At 49.7% G+C, this 20,024-nt stretch overlaps 1 protein-coding gene across 12 annotated transcripts; it reads right to left on the bottom strand.

Moving 5' to 3' along the window:
• Positions 1-4,827: 4,827 nt before the first annotated feature.
• Positions 4,828-18,742, bottom strand: SF1 (splicing factor 1). 12 transcript variants are annotated; one of them, XM_070358906.1, is made up of 14 exons: positions 17,966-18,742; positions 16,516-16,644; positions 13,774-13,849; positions 10,597-10,749; positions 10,312-10,401; positions 9,584-9,767; positions 9,381-9,496; positions 9,172-9,279; positions 8,304-8,484; positions 7,771-8,044; positions 7,389-7,448; positions 7,090-7,269; positions 6,174-6,378; positions 4,828-5,741 (listed from the first exon to the last, which is right to left on the bottom strand). In XM_070358906.1, the coding sequence occupies exons 1-14, from the start codon at positions 18,366-18,368 to the stop codon at positions 5,612-5,614; spliced, it is 2,289 nt and encodes a 762-aa protein (XP_070215007.1). In that variant the 5' UTR covers positions 18,369-18,742; the 3' UTR covers positions 4,828-5,611. The 12 variants fall into 12 exon arrangements, with proteins under 12 accessions (XP_070215007.1, XP_070215010.1, XP_070215008.1 ...); XM_070358909.1 differs by having other exon boundaries at positions 18,338-18,739; XM_070358911.1 differs by having other exon boundaries at positions 5,652-6,378; positions 17,966-18,122; positions 18,338-18,739.
• Positions 18,743-20,024: the final 1,282 nt, after the last annotated feature.

Here is a 20,024-nt window from a genome sequence, read left to right as displayed (position 1 = left end):
CAAGCTTCTATTGGTGGCCCTGCCCTTTGGTGGGGAGGACATATGTTGTGGCTGAAGGCCACCAGCGCAGAGCATCAGGGTGCCCTGCACAGAAAAGGTGAAGCTAGCAGAGGACACTGGGCATCTGAGAAAAGGGGGACCGGGACTCTCGGTTCCAGGAGAGGTGGTATGGGAGAGGTCGCCTGAGGCAGGGCCACTGCCCCCACCCCATCCCCCACCGAAGTCCAGCCACTCTGAGCTCCCCCTGTTGCTGTCCCTCAAGGAGCTCTGAAGTGACCTTTCAAGAGGGATGGTCAGATTACAGGCCAGCTTTGGCTAGGGGCCACCAGCCTGGAGTAGGGGCCCCTGGGAACTGTAGTCCTGTGGCCCAGAGGGGTAGAACTGAAGCAGTCCATACACACACAGACACACACACACACACGCGGACACACACAGACACAGGCACAAGACACACAGACACAGACACACACACACACATACACAATGGTATCAAGGCTCCCCGTGCCGCAGGTGAGTGAAGGCCTCCTCCCATTCATTTCTCCCGCCTAGGGCCACGCGGTTCCTAAAGTTCCTTTAGGATGGACTGGTTTGATCTCCTTGCAGTCCAAGGGACTCTCAAGAATCTTCTCCAACACCACAGTTAAAAAGCAACAATTCTTCGGCGCTCAGCTTTCTTTATAGTTCAACTCTCACATCCATACATGACTACTGGAAAAACCATAGCTTTGGCTAGATGAACCTTTGTTGGCAAAGTAATGTCTCTGCTTTTTAATATGCTGTTTAGGTTGGTCACACGGAGAAGGCAATGGCAACCCACTCCAGTACTCTTGCCTGGAAAATCCCATGGACGGAGGAGCCTGGTGGGCTGTCGTCTATGGGGTCGCAGAGTCGGACACGACTGAAGTGACTTAGCAGCAGCAGGTTGGTCATAGATTCTGCTTTGTTCCTGTTTTTTGGCTGCACTAAGTCTTAGTTGCGGCCTGTGGGATCCAGTTCTCTGGCCAGGGGTGGCACCTGCCCCTGCACTAGGAGTGCAGAGTTGTAGCCACTGGACCACCAGAGAAGTCCCCTGCTTTGTTCTTTGAGCAAAAGGAGCCCAGGGCCTGGTGCTATTTCAAAGGAGGCTGGGCCTCCTAGAGTGGTGGACCTGGGGAAGAGGAGCCTGGGTCTTCTGGTCTGAGGGCCAAGGAAGCACATCAGAGGGCTGGCCAGCTGCAGGATGCTACAGAGTCTGTTTCAAGGACGGCCCAGCTGTTTCTGAGAACTTTCTGAGCCCCAACAGATCCAGCCCTGGAAATACCAGCTTAGTGTGGAGGCCAAATTCCTAGTCTTCCGAAAGCCAAGCCCTGCTCTGCCCCTGCTCCCAGACAGCATCTGGGCGGGTCTTCCCTAGAGTGTGCTTCAAAGAAAAAAAGACCAGGAAGAGGATGCCAAAACACAGCTACCCCAAGTTCCCACGAACAGAAAACTTTCTCTTTTGCATTTTAAAAGTATTCTACACCTTGCATTTCAAAAGAATGCCTGGTGGCTCTCGGTGTGTAACAGTTCCCATCCTCAGCCTTTCCTCCTGGGCTGTGCCTCAGGGGAGGTTCAACCCCGCGCCAAGCTCGGCCAGCATCTCGGGCCGCCTGGCCTGCCTTCCTTGTGGAATGCCAAAGAGAACTCAGAGGCATTTTGGCACCAGTTGCCCGTGTTGTCACCTCATGCCCCAACGGTGGCCGCATCCTTTGCCACGCAAACCTTCTTTGCACTGACCCCTAATTTTCCTGCTGCTAAGAACCTGCTCCCAACAGAGCACATTCCTATCTTATTCTGCTCCCCAAGTCAACTCAATCCACACCCCTCCCCCTGCTCATCAACTGGGTGATCACCCTGCCCCTGCTCTCAAGGAACTGGCTGAACTGGGACACAACCTGTTTCTGGTGCGAAACAAATGTGATACTTTGAGTTGGTTTCTCCAGCTACCTTTCTCCTGGGCTCTTTTGGCCTTTGTTGTGTCTATGGCACCCACTGGAACTTTCCAGTCTTTTCCAGGGTAATGCCACCCCAGGAGACCCTTCTTTATTTCACATCCCCCAGCCCAGCATGATGGAAATTCAAAGACTGAAACTGACCTACTGGCTTCCCCAAGTCCCCCCATTTCACTCCCCACTGGTGTTGTGTGTATAGGTTTATGTATCAGTTCAGTCGCTCAGTCGTGTCCGACTCTTTGCGATCCCATGGACTGCAGCACGCCAGGCTTCCATCACCAACTCCTGGAGCTTACTCATGTCCATCAAGTCAGTGAGGCCATCCAACCATCTCATCTCTGTCTTCCCCTTCTCCTCCTGCCTTCAATCTTTCCCAGCATCGGGGTCTTTTCCAATGAGTCAAGTTTCTTCGCATCAGGTGGCCAAAGTATTGGAGCTTCCAGCTTTAGCATCAATCCTTCCAATGAATATTCAGGACTGATTTCCTTTAGGATTGACTGGTTTGATCTCCTTGCAGTCAGTCTGAGGGACTTTCAAGTCTTCTCCAACACAGCAGTTCAAAAGCATCAATTCTTTGGTACTCAGCTTTCTTTATGGTCCAACTCTCACATCCATACATATTATATATAATTTTGCTTATTTAGGCTGTGCTTGGTCTTCGTTGCTGTGCAGGCTTTTCTCCAGTTGCAGCAAGCAGGAGCTACCCTCTACCTGCCGTGTGCAGGCTTCTCACTGAGGCGGCTTCTTTTGTTGTGGAGCGCGGGCTCTCGGGGGCTTGGACTTCAGTAGCCTGGGCTCCCAGGCTCGAGTGCTCGCCCAGTAGTTGGGGCACACACGCTTAGTTGCTCCTTAGTTGTGGGATCTTTCCAGATCAGGGATGAAACCTGTCTCCTGCATTGGCAGACAGATTCTTTCACCACTGAGCCCCCAGGGAAGACTTAATAGTTAATTTACTTATTTGGCCTGTGCCGGGTCTTAGTTGCTGCACACAAGAGCTTTAGTTGCAGGGGGTGCACGCAGGATTTCCAGCTGCAGTATGCCAGATCTTATTTCCCTGACCCCTTCATTGGGCACACAGTCTTAAGCCACTGGACTAGCAAAGTTCCCTTTAGAGATTTAAAGAACCCTGAAACACACTTTCCCAGCCTGAACCCTGAACCAACACTGTTGTTTATGTCCAATGGTTTCTAAACAGATACATTAACTAACTCAGAGGTTGTTTATGGCCTACTAGATTTCCAACCAGAAATCCTGTCTCCTTCCTGGGACCAATCTTGGGTTTCTCCAGAGCACTTGGCGGGGTCTCAGTAACAGAGCCCTAACAGTGACCTTTCCCAACGGACATTCCTTCCACCAACCTGGCTCTAAGCGGGCAGGGAAGACACTGCTGCTGCAGCAGAACAGAACAGGGTCAAGTAGAGGGCTCTGCCCTCCCCCAGGGGTCCAAGGTGGCTGGGAAAGCCCTCTTCACCCCTCTGGTTCCACCACAAAGGCAGGTGCTTGCTGCCTTGGAGAAAGGGCCGAGACTGATGCCCAAGTCAGCCACTTTGTTACTCACCAAAACCTTAACAAAAGCTGACAGCAGGGAGCAGAGAGGGAGCGAGCAAAGGAATGGAGCTGGCCCCAGGGGAGAGAGACGGAGGAGATAGCTGGGCTATGGTTAAGTCATTTATTGATTTTATTTCTAAAACCCACATAGCGCCACTTTGCCTCTTCCAGAGCTTCAAAGAGCCAATTAACCACCCAATGAGCCCACCAGGGAAACCGAGCTTGTGGGGGAAGCAGTGAGCTGAAGCCAAGGTCAAAGAGGGTTGCCAGGCCCCAGGCCCTGCCCCCGTTCTGTCAGCTAAGCACAAAGAAGAAAGATCTCTCCTCTTTCAGTCAAGGGACCTTTAGGGCCTGCTTGAGGAGACCCAGTGAATAGGTCTGGCTTCTGAGGCTCCATTAACCCCTGCAGGCCTACAGCAAAGCAGCCCAGGCAAGCTGGACAGGGCTCAGACACCAAGGGCCTGCTCAGGATAAACAGCAGGGCTAGCCCCAGCTCCAAGCTGCAGAAGAGCCCAGGCCGGCATTGTCCCCACTGTCCCAGTGCTGTGGGCTGCAGAGCTTGCTGTCCCTCAGCCTGCCCAAAGGGAAGGTGATGGCAAGCATTGGCCCCATGCAGCTCCCTCCGAGAACTGCAGCAAAAGCGGCTGATCAAGGACCTCACTCACGACCCCAGAAGTCCTGAGCTGGGTTTTCCTGGTGCCACATCGGGCCTGTCCATTAGCCCAGACACAAGGGAACAAAACAGCCTGGGACCCTCTGTGAAGTGCTTACAAGGCACAAGGTGGGGCCCCTTCCCCTGCCCCCACCTCTCCCCAAAGCCTGCCATGGTGGCAGGCTGCAAGTCACCAGCAGAGAGAGAAAAGGCCACTTGGCGGTTTTAATTTTAGCAGCTTGGAGCCTGACAGGCAGGATTAGTTGGCTTGACCTTTCGTGCTGAGGCCTCCCCAGGCCCAGGGCCTCAGTCAGGTGGCAGCTTCCAGGCACGAATCACAACTGGAGCTCATCGAATGTGGGGGTCCAAGCCCCAGGGAAAGGCCTTCAAAAGGACAGAGACCAGGAAGGGGGAACCTGGTCTTCAGCCAGTAATCAGTAAACTAGCAGAAGGTGGGGCCGCCCACACACCAGCTTCCCCAGCAGACCTGCACAGGGAGGGAGAACGGGAACCAAGGGGTGGGGGGCGGACTTCCTTAATGAAGGTTCCAGAGGCTCCCCTGGGCAAGGGGCAGTGGGGCCAGGTGCTGAACACAGCTTCCGTAACTGGTGGTGGCACCGACAGTGGCACAAGTGTAAGAGAAAGAAAAACAACAGACCCAGAAAACCACACTGCTCTTTTATTCAATGGAACACCCCCCTTTAACGCAGTGTTGAATCATACACCAAAAAGCCCAGAGAAACGTCTGCTGATAAACCAGTGAAGAGAACGCGCATCATATATTATTGTCAACATAATCACTCCATGAGGAGGGGAGGAGGAAAGGAAGCAGAACGAAGAAAACAAGGGGCTCAAACCCCTCAACACTGCAGAACATTCAGACGTTTGGGATTAAAATAAATTGTAAAAGCTAGCCTTTCCAGGAAGGAGAGGAACAAACGGAATCTGAGGCAGCTCAGGGAGCGCTGAAAGGGCTCTGAAGGTTGCAGACAAGCCCCAGGCAACTTACATGGCTCCACCTACCACGGGCAGGGGTGCCAGTTTGGTTATGGACCCTCAACCTGGGGACTAACCCACTACCCCACGAGAGTGGCAGAGACAAAACCCTACACTTAAAATTAAGGGGAAAAAGTATCTCAGCTTGAAAAAAAATATGGCAGTTTGAAAATCTTGGAACCAAAGAAAACACCCACCCCACCCCGCCCCGCCATACTGATGGCCCAAATTGTTTGCCTAAAAACCACTTGTTCCTCTCTCCTTAAAGAACCAGGAATGAGAAAAGGGAAAGGAATCTAATTGCAGCAGAAGACCGGGGAGAGCATCTCCTTGGACGGAGTCTGAAGAAAGGAAGAGATAAGGAAGTAACAAAGAAAAAAGAAAAAATTAATAAAAATTTCACAATATGGAGCCAGCGTGTTCCGATTCCGTCCATAAAAATAACTCAGGCTGCTTTGCCGAACCATCCTGTCCACCAGGGGCGCTGCTGAGGCTGTCTGCCTGGAAGGGTCACCAATGGGCGCGGAAAGTCCTCACTCTCATGGCTCGGGCCATCGCCGCCGCGGGGAGGGATCCTGGCGGCCCAGTTTGGGGAGAGGCAAAGGGATTTGGGTGAGGAGAGAAAGAAGACAAAGAAGACACTCGATGCTACAGGGCGCCAGGAGAGCCCAAGCTGGCGCCCCATTACCACCTGCCCATTCCCAAGCGAGTCCTCAGTCGCTTGGCCCAGCCCGGTGCGTGCACACACACACATGCGTGCACACAATCACATGCGTGCGTCCCAATGTCTGGCTCCATATGGTGAGGTTCGGCGTGTGTTTAAACGAGACCAATTCTCTCTATATATAATATATATTTTCTTAAAAAACCAAGTCTAGTTCTGTGGTGGAGGCGGTGGGGGAGCTGGAGGCATCCCAAAGGGTGGCATGCCCGCCACCCCCATGCCCATCATGGTGACAAAGTTAGAAGGGTCCATGGGAGGCGGAGGAGGAGGGGGCGGGGCATACATCATGCCGGCGGAACCAGGCGGCGGAGGCGGCGGAGGGGGAGGGGCCCCGGGCGGCAGAGGCGGCTGGACCCCTGGGGGCAGGGGCACCATAGTGGGGTTGCCTTGCATCTGAGGGGCTCCTGGAGAAGCTGCGGCAGCCGCCTGCTGCTGTTGCCATGGCGGGATGGACCCTGTGCCAGCGCTCGTGGTGGTAGTCGTCGTATCTGGGGTGGTAAAGAAGCCCAAGGTCACACGCGCGGGGGCACACCGCGGCTCTCTGCGGCTGCTGCCTTGGGATGGGGAGGCAAGGGATGCCTGCTCCTTGCTTGGCATGCGGTACGGTGGTGGGGGGCGGGCGGGCGGGGTGGTCCTGGCAATGGGGGTGGAGGGGCGGGCAGGACTACCCTGGGGTCAGCCTCAAGGTCTCTAGGCTTAGCGGAGTAAGCCCTTTTGTCACCAGTGCCCCTGGAAGGGCCGAGGGGAAGGTACCAGACACAAGAACCGGCTCTGACATCCCTCCGCCCATCCGCCGCCACCACCGAACGGCACATTCAACCTCAAGGCCACAGCTACTCCCCGGTCCCATCCCTGCAGTCTCTCAGGCCCCAGTCACATCCCTCTCCAGAGCATGCATGCACCCCCCCAACCCCGGGCCTAAGGCGCAGGCGTGGGCCAGCCAGCGGCTCCCAGCCTACGATGGTGGGCTCCCCTCCAGCCCCCACAAACCTCTCTCCAGACACAGCCTCGCCAGACATCAGCTCTCCTCCCCCAGACCCCCAGGGGCCACAAGGCCCTTTCTTTTTACCCCACAGCAGAGACCAGAGTCTCATCCCAAGGTGTCTGCCTGCCTGTCTGAGCTGTGAGGGTCTCTCATTCCTCTCAGCCCCACCCCCCCAATCCCACCCACCCCCACCAGCCCAAAATATTCCACTCACTTTGCTGCCATGGCAAGGGGGTACTGGAAGCCATACTGCTGCTGGGCGGAGGGGGTGGCGGAGGCTGCTGCTGCTGCTGTTGCCATGGGGGAAGAGGACCAGAGGGAGGGGGCGGAGGCTGCCCACTGGGAGGCGGCGGCGGCGGTGGCATCATGCCCATAGGTGGCGGCGGCATCATACCTGCAGAAAGGCGGAGAGAATGAAGCCTCAGGAGAGGAGGCGGGTTCGCCACAGGGCTCCCACTACCTCCCCAGCCTAGGCAGGCAGCACCCCTCAGGAAGCACCAACCAGGCTGTTACCTTTTCCTTGATGCAGGCGATAGACCCCAGAGCCCACAGGCGTACTTCCCAGGTACTGATCTTGATGGAAGGAAAGAGCAGGGACTTAGCAGGACATTGGAACTGACCAGGGAAGATACACCCCCACAATAGCTCAGTCAAGTGGCAGTGATGGCCACTTACAAGAGCTGTTCTGAATGCCGTCTCTACGAGGCAGGCCCCACGTGTATACCCCATGTAGAAATCCCTTCCTGAACCATAAGGGAGACTTCCTCCTGACCTGGAGACCAAGCCTCAGCAAGAGACTCAGCACCGACACTCAACCCCTCTGAGACCTGCTCCCAGCCATGTAAAGCCCTGCTTACCCCAAAGCCCCAAGGTTTCTGGTCTGACACTTACTTACCCATTGGAGGAGGGCCGTGGTGCCCAGGTGGGTGGGGGCCCTGGTTCATCGGTGGTGGTGGCGGCTGCATCCAGGGGGGTGGAGGTCCATTAGGGTTGTGCTGCATGGGATGTCCACCATGTCCACCTGTGAGGCTGGGCAGCGGGTGTGGGAAGCTGTGGGGGCCACCTCCGGGCCCACCGGGGCCACCTCCATGCATGCCATGGTAGGGCCGACTCTCTGACGGGCCGGAGTTCATCCAGGGTGGGCGGCTCTGGGTAGTGGACATGAGAGACTACGTGAGAGCATTCCCGTCAGTGTCCCTGCCTGCTCCCTCTGGCGGCAACACTGTTCTTTCGGCTGTGCCACAGGACCAGGACACAAGAGGCCAAGACCTTCCCAAACTGAGAGGTCCCCAAACATTCCTGATGGCCCGAAAGAACAATGTTGCCGGCCATGTCCACCTGTCCTACCCCAAGCACCTGGCCACGTACTCCCATCTCTTGGGAAGAGAAGAGGGGGCCAGGTTGTGAAAACCCCCTCCCGAAACTCACCGGCGGAGGTGGGTTGTTGGCAGGAGCAGCAGGCCGAGGTGCACTGGCCAGTGGTGTGGTGGCAGGCCCAGAGGTGGAGCCCACAGATGCGGGCACAGGTGCCTCCCCCAGTTCAGCCATAAGGGACAAGTATTCTTTATCCATCCGTGCTTTATCCTGAGCTGACTGGGGGTCACCAGGCCTAAAGGTGGGGTAGAGACACAAAGAGAAAAGGGGTGGGGAAGACTCGTTAAGATGGAAACCTTTACTTTGAAGAATTTACACAAAGGAAGTTTAGAGGAATTCAGTCACCCTTTCTAACCCCTTCCTTGAAACAGTCCCATCAGCTCGTCAGCTCTGTGCCCAGCTCTCCATCTGGGAAAAGCACATGGACCTCTGCCACAGCAGAGACCCCTGGGCAAGAACAGAGGTGAAAGGAAGCCAGGAGAAGTTCAGGTTTTCCCAAAACAGTAAGTTTCATCAATTTCCACATTGCAGGTATGAGGGAAGGAAAATCTATGCAAGACCAGAGGAGCTGCCAAAACTTCCTTAACAAGGCTTTTTATATTCATCACTTGAAGTAGAAGAACATTGCTATCAAATGCTGGATTGCAACTGGTCAAAACTACAAGCTGTCTTGCAACACCAACCATAAGCAACAAACAGCAGTTAGCAATGAGCCACATGAAAATACCTATACCCAGAAGGGAAGTTTTCAGGTTCCCTGGGCTCAAGATAATAAAGTAGGGATGTTCACCATCGACTGTTTCTAATCATTCTGGGCTTTGCATCACACTGTTAATAGACCAAACTCACTGAAAGGAAGCTCTTGGGTCTGCAGATTAACACGAGCTGTCCTATACACCAGAAGCTACCAGGAAGCCCTCACCTTTGGAACTTGCAATCGGAAGCAATGTGGCCAGCCCCGCCACACTTGGTACAGACTGTGGTATTGGTAATGCTGCGGGTCTCAGAGCTCTGCCAGGGTCTTAAGATCCTGTTGAAAGAAAAAGGTCACCTCAATGGCTGTGGCCCATCACCCTTCTTCCGTAGGTTCTGGTTTTTGTGCCTGTTCCTCTAAACCAATCACATACGTACCTGTTATCATCTTCCCGAAGGGTCCCATTCAAGCGAGCCAACTCTCGAAGTTGCATCTTCCGTAGGTCATTCTGGTCCTCAGGGGTCTCAATACCCTGCTTCAGAATGTTTCTTATCTGGTGGAGACGCAACGGGCACAGTTATGTAAGTCCTGGGACTGCCACCTAGATTTCTGGTTGGAGGATTCCTTCCTGACTCCTCACCTGTTCTACTGCTTTCTTCACATTCTCCATGGTATTGGCAGTGACCAGGGCGTGAAGCGGCTCATCTTCTCCTGGCAGCATCTGGCCATCTTTGCGCCCAACTTTCCCTTCTTTCACAGAACCTTTCCCCCGGATCATGATCTTGGCATTACACTCCTTCTCTATGTTCTTCAAGGTGTTCCCTCTATCAGAGGCAGAAAAGATGGCTTTAATACCCAACATGGAAATTCAGAGTGGCTCACTGGGCAGTGATAGGAAACCGTGAGTGTATAGAATGAGATTTTCCCACCAACAGCTCCACGATCTTTAAGTTAAGGTCACAGCAATCCTCAAGATTTGACTTCTCTGCGGTGAAACGGAAAATTTTCTCACCAAAAGGCACTCACTCAGCCAAAGTGAACATCCTACCAAAAGCAGGAAGATGGTACCCAGAAAGGCACAAGACAGACTCATCTCCCAGGTCTTTGCATGAGTGCTCAGTTACTAAGTTGCGTCTGACTCTTTTGTGACCCCCATGGACTGTAGCCCACCAGGCTCCTCTATCCATGGGATTTTCCAAGCAAGAACACTGGAGTGCATTGCTGTTTCCTCCTTCAGGGGATCTTCCCAACCCGGGGATTGAACCATGTTTGTTACATCAGCAGGCAGATTCTTTAACACCAAGCCACCCAGGGAGCTCCTCCCAGATCCTTGGGAATTCTGTATTCCACAGAACAGCAGGTACTCACCTTGGCCCAATCAGCAGCCCCACAAAATTGATTTCCGGATACTCATCTTGTGGGATCATTACTTTATCGCTCACACGTGTTGCTGGAGGTCTAAGAAAGAAAAGACTCATAGACTCTGCACACTTCTGAGGTGACCTCAACAGCTCTTCTAGAACTAACCTTCTATACCACGTTTTGTTATAAATGACAGGGTAAGGAGTGAGAGGTTAGTATCTACAATGCTCTAGCAGACCACACCTAATCCGCTGGGGTCTTTATCCCGGACCACCCAGTCCCCTGGCTTACTTGTAATCTGCAGGAGGCTTGAAATCAGGGTTGAGGGCAACCATTTCCGTGATGAGATTATGCCGTTCCTCCTCCAGTTTCTTGCGGGTGCGGAACTCGCGAGTGTTAAGCCTCTTCCCCTCACTATTGTAGATGGGCTCAGGGGAAGGGGACCTGTGGGAAACAGACCACCGTCACCCCTCTGCCTTCACTTTACTCTCATTCCCACACGGGCTAAAATAAGTCTTCCCCAGCCCCTCTGCCTCTCAAGACCCTAACACAACACTCTTCGGAGGAACCGACCATAACGTGTGCTATTCAAAATCGTGTGGAATAGGGAGGTAGAAACTGGCTTAGCATCAGGGGGACTGGGGTGTGTGTGAGAAAGGAAAAAAGTGGTTTTGTTCTAAAAGTGATGAGAGGAAAAAAAGTCTGTTCTTCTAAGGGAAAATCTCTAGACTGTAAATGGCAAGGACTGTATCATCCTCTGGAGTCTTCTTGCCAAATATGAATTTTCTTTTGTTGGAAAAAAAAAAAAACCATATTACAACTTTATGAACCACGGAAACCCCAAGTTTAGGTAAAATGTTAAATGACTCTTGCAGAGCTCATGCCCTAACTGGAAGAGAGGCTGTACCCCTACCACGTAGTAAGTATGAGCTCTTTAACCCAATACAACTGGGACTCAAGGCTACTGCAGCTACTTGGCCCCCACAATGGAGAGAGATGGTTCAAGGCTTCGTCTCTGCTTTTCCTTCAATGGCCTGGCTGGCAGTGTCCAAGGCCCAGGAGTCAACCTGTTTTCTGGCTGTTCGAGGTTAGGGAGTCTGGGTAGAGAAAACCGTTAAATTGCTAAAGCAGCTTCTCTGAGAGGCTGCAAATGCAGATTTGGTCATGTATTTGTCTAGGGTCTGAACCTGCAAACAGCAAGGGGAAAACCTATGATTCTCCACCAGAGTTTACAAGTCCAGAAAGCAGATTTTCTCTCTCTTTTTTTTTAAAGGAGTAAAATGCTGTTGCTACAAGTAAAAAATAGCAATGATAAAATGATCAGTTTACCACAGCTGGATTTTGCGGTAATAAAAAAAAAAAAGAGAAGTTACACTCCTAGAATTCTGAGTTAAGATTACAAAAAGGACCATAGCTTGATATTCTGAATGAAAATTTAGTAGCAGCTGCAAGAAGGGAAGAGACCATGTGGATCAGGTTATTTTAAAAACATCCTGAAAGTAGTCAAGATTCCTATACCCTTTGTTTAGTTGAGAGAACCTTGCCTAGTTGGAGAGCAAGGACTGAACTCGGCTGCTCCCACTGTCTTCAGCCTAAAGGGAACCATGTCATACCACGTTACACACACGATGGAATAAAAGGTCAGGTTTGTTCATGACTAATGACGGCTAAATGACACCTCCGTTTCTAGCATCTGTATAAACTGTTAGCACAATCCAGTAATAGTGAACAAAGACAAACATACCCCAGCTCATTAGACTACCATCTTATACATTTAAATCTACACAAGATTTTAAAACATTTTTAACTGTGCAACTTAAGCAACATCAAAATGGCATAAAGTGGCTTCATACTGAGAATACACCTTCTTAAGAAATAACCTTAAGTGAGAAACTCATGCATTTCCCTCCAACCTGGGCTCTTTCAAAGCAAAACCATCAGGCATTAATTAGGGCCTCTTTCAAACTGAATTCAAGGGAGGAAAAAAAAACTCTCCTCTGATTTTATTTCTAACATGCTTGACATTTCTAATTCCCACCTCATTCATAGCTGTCTAGAATTAAGCACTTCTGGCTAATCACCAAAAGAAGCTTTACCAGTACCAAATTGGTCATTTAAAGGCCCCACAACAGCGTAACCTCTTTCCAAATTGTGGAAGTGAAAGGCAAAAACCAATATTCTAGAGGTCAGACTGGCCCAACTTCTTCACTTTGAGTAAGAATAGTATTAGAGGTCATCTAATTTCTAATCCAAATTCTCCAGGAAACGAAGGTTTGTTAAAAATTCAACTTTTTAAGGAACTGCCTGGTAACCTGTGGACATGTTATTACAGGAAAAAAGGCCAAAAAGGCACTAAACAGTTGTGGTCTATAATCTATAAAGCAAATCTAAAAAAAAAAATCAAAATATAAAACATAACAACCCTCCAACCAAAATTTACAGGTGAAAAAATAAAAATTTAATTAACTCAAATGAAAAGCATCAATATATGTTACTTTGCTTAACACAGGACACCAGAAAGGTGCTTATTTAAATGAGTGGCTTCTAAAACCATTACATCATCTTCCTGATTTAACAAGTTATTAAAATGGGTAGCAAGCCAAAAACACTACTTTTTAAAGCAAAGTGTTTTCAACTATGCTGCATGCACTAAGAGACACTTCACGGAGGAGGCACATTGCCTTTCTATTAAATGGACCAGATTTTAGCTGTTCAAATATTGGCCTGCCAATAAAATTCCTGTTAAAAAAAAGTTCATTTCCCTCAAACTTTGTAGACTTTTTATTTTTTAGAGGTGAGAAATTACAAACTGAAATGACATGACCACAGCTGTTTGAGGACCACACTCCCTTTAAAAAAAAAAAAAAAAGTAATTGGTTGGTTGCTTGCCTTCCCAAAACAGGTGAAAATATTCTGGCCCCTCCCAACACCCCAGGCAATGGCCAAGGCTGAAAATTAACTGGCAGTGATGAAGGAAGTTGGTTAGAATCTTGTCTATTTCAAAACCATGAGCAGGAGACTGCAGCATAAGCTGACCAGACAGTTTCTGGCCTGCTCAAATTCAGTGATGCTCAAAAATATTCTTATTCCCTACAATGTGTAGTACCTGTGAGGACACGCTACACCTGGGCTTTCAGCCAAAGGAGGTACTGAAATTGCTGGTTAATGGGCCACCTCACTGTCCCTACTAGTGGGTAAATCAGGTTAAAATCTACATACTTTTCAATTGAAAACCAGTTGTCCGTTTTCCTGTAACTTTTGATTCTGCTAGTAATTAAATTTCATTCCATTCTGCTAACTGATGACTGACCATTTAACTGCTAATTTACACTCTAGTTCCCAGAATGGTCACAGTACCAGTCTTCTTACTAGGATTTTATTGAACTGACACAACATGTTGCCACCAGTAAAACGTATTGAGAAAAAGGTAAAAGCGTTACTGTCAGCTGGTTAAAACTGTTTCCCAACCTGTCCTCAGGGTTAGGGGGGATGCCCAGGTCTCCTGTGCGCAGTTTACGAGTCAGGTCTTCTATCTGCAGTTGCACTGGAAGAAACCAGGTTAGGAAAGAAAAAAAAGGATGGAAAAAAGACAATGTTACCAAAAAACATCTCAAATCTCAACAACAAGCATGAAGAACTCGGAGACTTTGAAAGGGACGTGATCAGTGAACACATTGAGGCAAAAACCCCCAACCATCTACTGGCAGGAGTCCACTTACATCTCTAAGTATCTTTCACTTCAAAATGGTTATCACTTAAGGAAGCAAACAGTTTGTTGGAAGAGGGGTTAGCAGTATAGACTGTTCACTAAGGCTAACATCAAAACAATTATTAGGAGGCGTTTTACCTCTTCCTCTCCACCAAGGCTTGCTATACAATTGGCACCCAGAACTAAACCATGTATGTTATCACCAATACCCTGTTCCCACCAAATTACACTCTTGAGTGCTAGACTCTTAGATTTTATTTTTCCTTCATCAAAACTTAAACATAACCCAAAATGAGATTCAATTAACATGGGACAAGGAAAAACACCAGTTAAGCAAAGATCATTTTCATTGATACCAGGATTAAAATTCCTTAAACAAAACATTTAATAACCAATTCAACAGTCTCATATTTAAGTTTGTGCATATTCTTTCTGTAAAACCAGATCCGTACTAGTAAGGATCTCCCAATACCTGTTGTTTTCATTCAAATTTTATGACAATCAGTATACCTTAATACACCAGTAACAAGGCAAGAAGTTTAGACTCACTCCTTACATGGGGAATAAAAGTAGGGGTGCAGAGAATGAAAAGTGTGGGTCAAGGAGAGTTATGTGGGGCCCTCAGACCTTGACAAATGACCAAATGAGGCTGTATATGAAAAAGATGATGGTTTCACAAAAGTTTAGTGACTCCAGGGAAGTATTACCCAGTTGATTTTCTCAAGATAATGGGAAGTGTGAAGCCAGATCACTTTCTTCGCATGCTGAATGATCACCTGTTTCTTACCTTTGTAGCATCTAAGTGTCCTAAGCAGGTATCTCTAACAAGGGCAAGTCTTAATGGGTTGGGTTCAAGTTGAGGCAACTCCAAGAATTAACACATGTCTAACCCCAGACACCCTTCTAATTTTAAACACACCCCACAGGGCTATATCCCAACACCACATCCACTCCAACTGGGAAGAAATGAAAATCTACATTAATATCAAAAGAGGATATTGGGGACATCCTGTGTAAGAGAGATAAAAGAACACGAAGACACATGTGGGCCCCCAAGTTGTTTTATGCTACAAAAGTTCTGACTTGGCAGCCAAACATTAAGCTCAACTGCTCAAGGTGAAAGTCACCTTCGTGGAGGCAGGCAGTTCTTGTAACTGGACAGCAGGGATGTGGGCTGATTGAGACCACCGGCACCTGAATCTAAAGGTTGCCATCTTCCTTGGAGAAGAGACCTACACTAGCCCAGGCTTTGATTACACCTTTAAACGCGCTTAGGACCCAAGCAGTAACTTCCTCCAAAGGAAGAGAGTTGGAAATGTAAAGAATGAATCTGTTTTTCCCATTTTCTGCATCTGCTTGTGTTCTTGGGCTATCACTCCACTAGGGACATTTTCATAAGGTTATCAAGACCCAGACTAGTCAAATATAAGACATAAAAGGATGGGTGGGAGTAGACTCAACAGTAGGGAAAGAAGAATTATTAGTATTGTAAAAATGAGATAAGACAATTTCAACACCTCAAAATTCTCAGCAGTCTAGAAAAGAGATGAAGACCCTCAAGAACAATGGCCTAGAGGTTTTTTACTCGTGAAGGACACAACCTCATGGGTCTAGGAGGCTTCTGCCCTAATTTACTCCAATGTTTATTTGGTTAGTAGGAAATGTGTATCAAGTAAACTTTTTTGAGACAGCTGTACAGGTACATAAATAAATGTAAAACTTGCATTAAAAACCTTTTATTTTTTTTAAAAAAGGTAATTTTGAAGTTAGTTTCATTTCTACTGTGGACATTCGTAATTCTCAAAATTTCCCAACAGTTATGATCTTTTATCCTAACCACCTCATTATTCCAGATCCAAGCAGTACCCCTTTCCCTGCAGAGTTCCTTAGGAGTAAACACAAGAGCCCTCATTTTAAGACAGCTCTCCAAAGACCAAACCAGAAAAGATGCTGAAGCAAAGGTTAAATTCAACAAAATGGTAAAAGGGGGGTAAACACACTTTCAGAACCATTTTTTGATTAAACTGAGAGTTTTTTCCCCTTTCAGAAAGTACCTATAAAAAAATAAAAGACCACATTTTAGGGAAAGGAGGAATATGAAATTATGGTGAAAGGCCAGGCTGTGAAAAAGGTACTTGGTTTACAATACCTGCAGTGTTCTCCACTGGGGCCAAGTCCAGAGAGGCATGTAACACTCACCTCATCAACTGGTAATGAACAGCAGCTGAAAAGGGTGGGGTGGGGTGCTGGGCTGGGAACTATTCTCATTCCTAAGCGGGCCCCTCTACCCTTCTGGCACTCATGGAGAACACTGCTGTTACCAACAGACCAAAACAAGGAGCTACAAATGCAGGACTCACAGAGCAAAAACTGATGGATTATATCAAAGTCATCTGACCATAGCTCCTCTCAAAGAGAAAACTGTAAAGTCCCAAACTTTCAACAAATAAAATGTTCAGTAACAATCTGAAAATGCATTTGAGTGCAGAACGTGTATTTACCTATATAAGCTCTTTCTTGTTCCCGAGTAAGTCCAGGGGGGATGACTGTAGGCATTCCTGGAATCACCGTCTTCTGTTCCATTGTGTCTTGGTTCCAGCGGCTCCTCTTCCGCTTCTTACTGGGGAAGTCTAAAAGAGATAAGATTCATCAGATGCAAACATAAACCAGCAGAACTACCAACAGGCAGTTTTGGATACTTATGATACTACACACAACCTCAGTAGACTGTGAAACTGAGAACTTGACCTAAAAAGAAACAGCAAAGAATGGAAGACAAACCTCGGAAGTCAAAAGACATGGCCACTAGGAGGGGACCTGGGTCTGAAAAATTAACATTGCACATTTATAATTTTTGTCCACAGAAATGCTGTGAAATATGTAAACAAGAAATCTCAGTGCATAAAGTTTCAAGTAGTGAAATCAAAGTATTGAGATAATAATATACCTCATAGTTGTCCATAAACCTCTTAACAGCCCCAGGACGTAAGAGCAGACTGAATATTCAAGGCTATAAAGCAATATTGGTAACTTCTGGCTCCTCCCACCTCCCCAACAGTCACCTGAGACAAACCGCAACTAAACCTATGGTTATCAACTGAAAAACCCAGATTTTTCAGCAACATCACTTTTCTCCTCAGAGGTTTGGCTAAGGTCATCATTTTCCTGGCCAGTGGGACACTTAGGGTCTAAAAAATGTATCGTTAAGTTCAACAAAGAACAAGCTATACAACAGGAGCCAAATCTTTCTTCCCCAGTACACAAGCAGAAATTTCTGCCGTTTGATACAAAAAGGTGCCTTCTGAGGGGCCAGACCCAGAGGAAAAGCCTCAAGAGGAGGCGTGTCATACTTCTTAGGTAGATACAATGAAATGAGGAAACGAACAGAAACTCCTTCCCCCAAAAGGGCCACAAAAAATCGGACCCAAACACCCTCTGAAGACTTTCATCCATTTTGGTTCTTAAGTGAAAGCCTTGTCTTATTAAAGAAGTTTTAAGGAGCTTCTCTTGGTACTTTCTTCCTTTAGAACTCTACTACAACCAGGAAGAGGACGCTCCACGTCATCAGTTGACCCTTTCCCGCCCTCCAGACTTGCACATGAGGCATCCCAACCACCCACTCGATCCCCTCTCCACACTCCTCCTGAACACCAGGGGCGGAGAGCAACAAGGGGTCTCCCCAATGCCGGCTTTTAGGTTGGGCACAAAGCCCGGCCGCCAAACTGCGCCTGCGCGCAACAAACTTCCTCCCGCCGGGCCCCCACCCCTGAGGCGCGTGCGCACTCGAGGCCCGAGAACCAGGCCGCGCGCCCCGTGGCTTCGCCGCCCGGGCCTCCCCGTGCGCGCGCGCGCGCACCCGCCGCGTGCAGCCGCCGTCGCCGCCGCCGCGCGGCCCTCAGCCGGCCGGGCCCATCCGCGCAGCGCCTCGAGCGCTCTCTCGGCCCGACTCACCTCCTCCGCCGCCGGCCGGGCCCGGCTGCTGGTCCTGACGCGGCGGCTGGGGTGGCGGTGGCTGTGGTGGCGACACGCGCTGGTAGAGCGGCGGCGGAGGGGGCGGCTGTGGCGGCGAGTACGAGGAGCCCGAGGAGGGGGGCGGTGGCGGCGGCGGCTGCTGGGGAGGCGGGGGGGGCGGCGGCGGCGGCGGCGGCGGTAGCGCCGCAAAGGGGAAGGCCGCGGTCAGGGCCCCCACCGAGCCCACGGGCGGGGGCGGCAGCGGCCCGGACACCAGCAGCCCCGCCCCAGGCCCGGGGGCAGTCGGTGATCCCGGCTCGAAGCCCCCTTTGGGGCCAGGGAGGGGAGGGAGGCCTGGGGGGCCCAGCTTACCCAGCGGCGTAGCGTTCGCTCCGGTCGCCATGGCGCCCCCAGGGACCGGCACCGGCGGCTCCTTTTCGGCGGCGGCTTCTTCGCGAATCTTCTGGGGGGAGGGGACCCGACTGCGCTGCCGCGGAGCGCGCGGAACCCGTCCTCTCACGCGGCGGACGGCGGCGGCGCGAGACGCACAAAGAGGGAGGAGAGAGCGCGCCGCGGGGGCGGACCGGGGGCGACGGGGTCGGGGCCTGGATTGGGCCGAGCGGAGGCAAAGGGTCGGAATCGGCGGCCTCCGATTGGTGGAGCCTTAGCCTTTCTCGATGCGCGCTGGGATTGGCCGGACCGTTAGGCCTGGCGAGGAAATGGCGGCCGAGCCTGAAGAGCTGGGAGGTGTCGCAGCGCGCACTTCATTTGTTACTGCGCGAACGGAGCTCGGAGTCCAGAAAGGAGGGATAGGGTGGGGCAAACTCTGTGACGTATGGGGCCAAGAGCTCTCCCATTGGCTGAGCTGGTGGAGTCAATCAATCTCCGTTGCGTCGTAATGTCCTGGGATTGGCTGTCTGTGTTTCCCCCCCCCCCCGCCCTTGCTCCCTTTCCCCGGGGAGTAATTTCGCTGGGTTTAAGCTAGAGGTCGCGGCGGAAAAGCATTGGCGGAACAAGAATTGGGGTCGGGGAGGAGCGGAACAGGAGCGCGCAGGCATAGATGGGGCAAAGCCATGTCTCTGTCCCTGGCTTCAGCGTCGACCCTCGGGTCCGACGCGGAAGCCCTTGGTGACGTCAATCCTCGAGTCCCTTGGTAACCCGGAACCGAGGGGTGGGGGAGGGGCTGGCGCGGACCGGTAAACCGGATCCGTCGACAACACAGGTAAAAGGGGACTTCCTGTTTTTGAAAAAAACAAAAAGTGGGAGGAAGAAGATCTATAAAACAGTATTATTGAAGGATTAAAAACGGTGTCCGAGCCAGTGGAGGTACACATATCTTAGGTGGAAAGCAATATGAAGTTATCAAAAATTAGTTTGCATATACCGTGCGTTTTCATTAGAATCCCAGCGAAGTTGGGATTTATTATATCATTTTTTAAGTCATAAAATAACTGAAAATAGTGGAGAAATTTGTAAACTAGGTTGAGGAGCTTGCCTTTCCAAATAATACAATACAAAAGACACACTAATGAAACAGTATGGTATTGCTGTAGGAAAGACGGATTAGTACAAGATAGAGTCTAACCAAAAAAGTATTTCAATTCAGTAAGGAAAAGATTTAGCTAGTAAATGGTATATAGAGTCCTAAATTTAAACGATAAAACAGATACAATTTAGGAGATTGTCGGAGTCATCTAGGGGTAGAGACTTTATGAAGACAGGAAACAAAGTTAATTACCAAAGGAACCTATGATAAAAGTCAACAGACAATAATACATTAGGAAAGTATACTTGCCATACATATGATAAAGGGCTAATATCTGTAATATGCAAAGAAGTCTTAAAAAGTAATTTAAAAGAAAACAGAAAAGAAGCAAAGACTGAATAGACAAGTCTGAGAAGAGCAAATCCAAATAGCCAAAAAAAACATGAAAAGTACCAACCTCCTAAGCATGAATGCAAATTAAAGGTGATATGAGACATCTTCAACAATCGGGAAAAAAAAAAAAAAAGCTAAGTTACTACTTTGAATTGTTTTTTGAAAAGCATTCTATTATCT

Source organism: Bos mutus, chromosome 22 (genome assembly GCF_027580195.1).
Source record: "Bos mutus isolate GX-2022 chromosome 22, NWIPB_WYAK_1.1, whole genome shotgun sequence".
Classification (NCBI taxonomy): domain Eukaryota; kingdom Metazoa; phylum Chordata; class Mammalia; order Artiodactyla; family Bovidae; genus Bos; species Bos mutus.
Note: the sequence above shows the minus strand (reverse complement) of the source record. Positions and strands in the feature narration are given on the sequence as shown.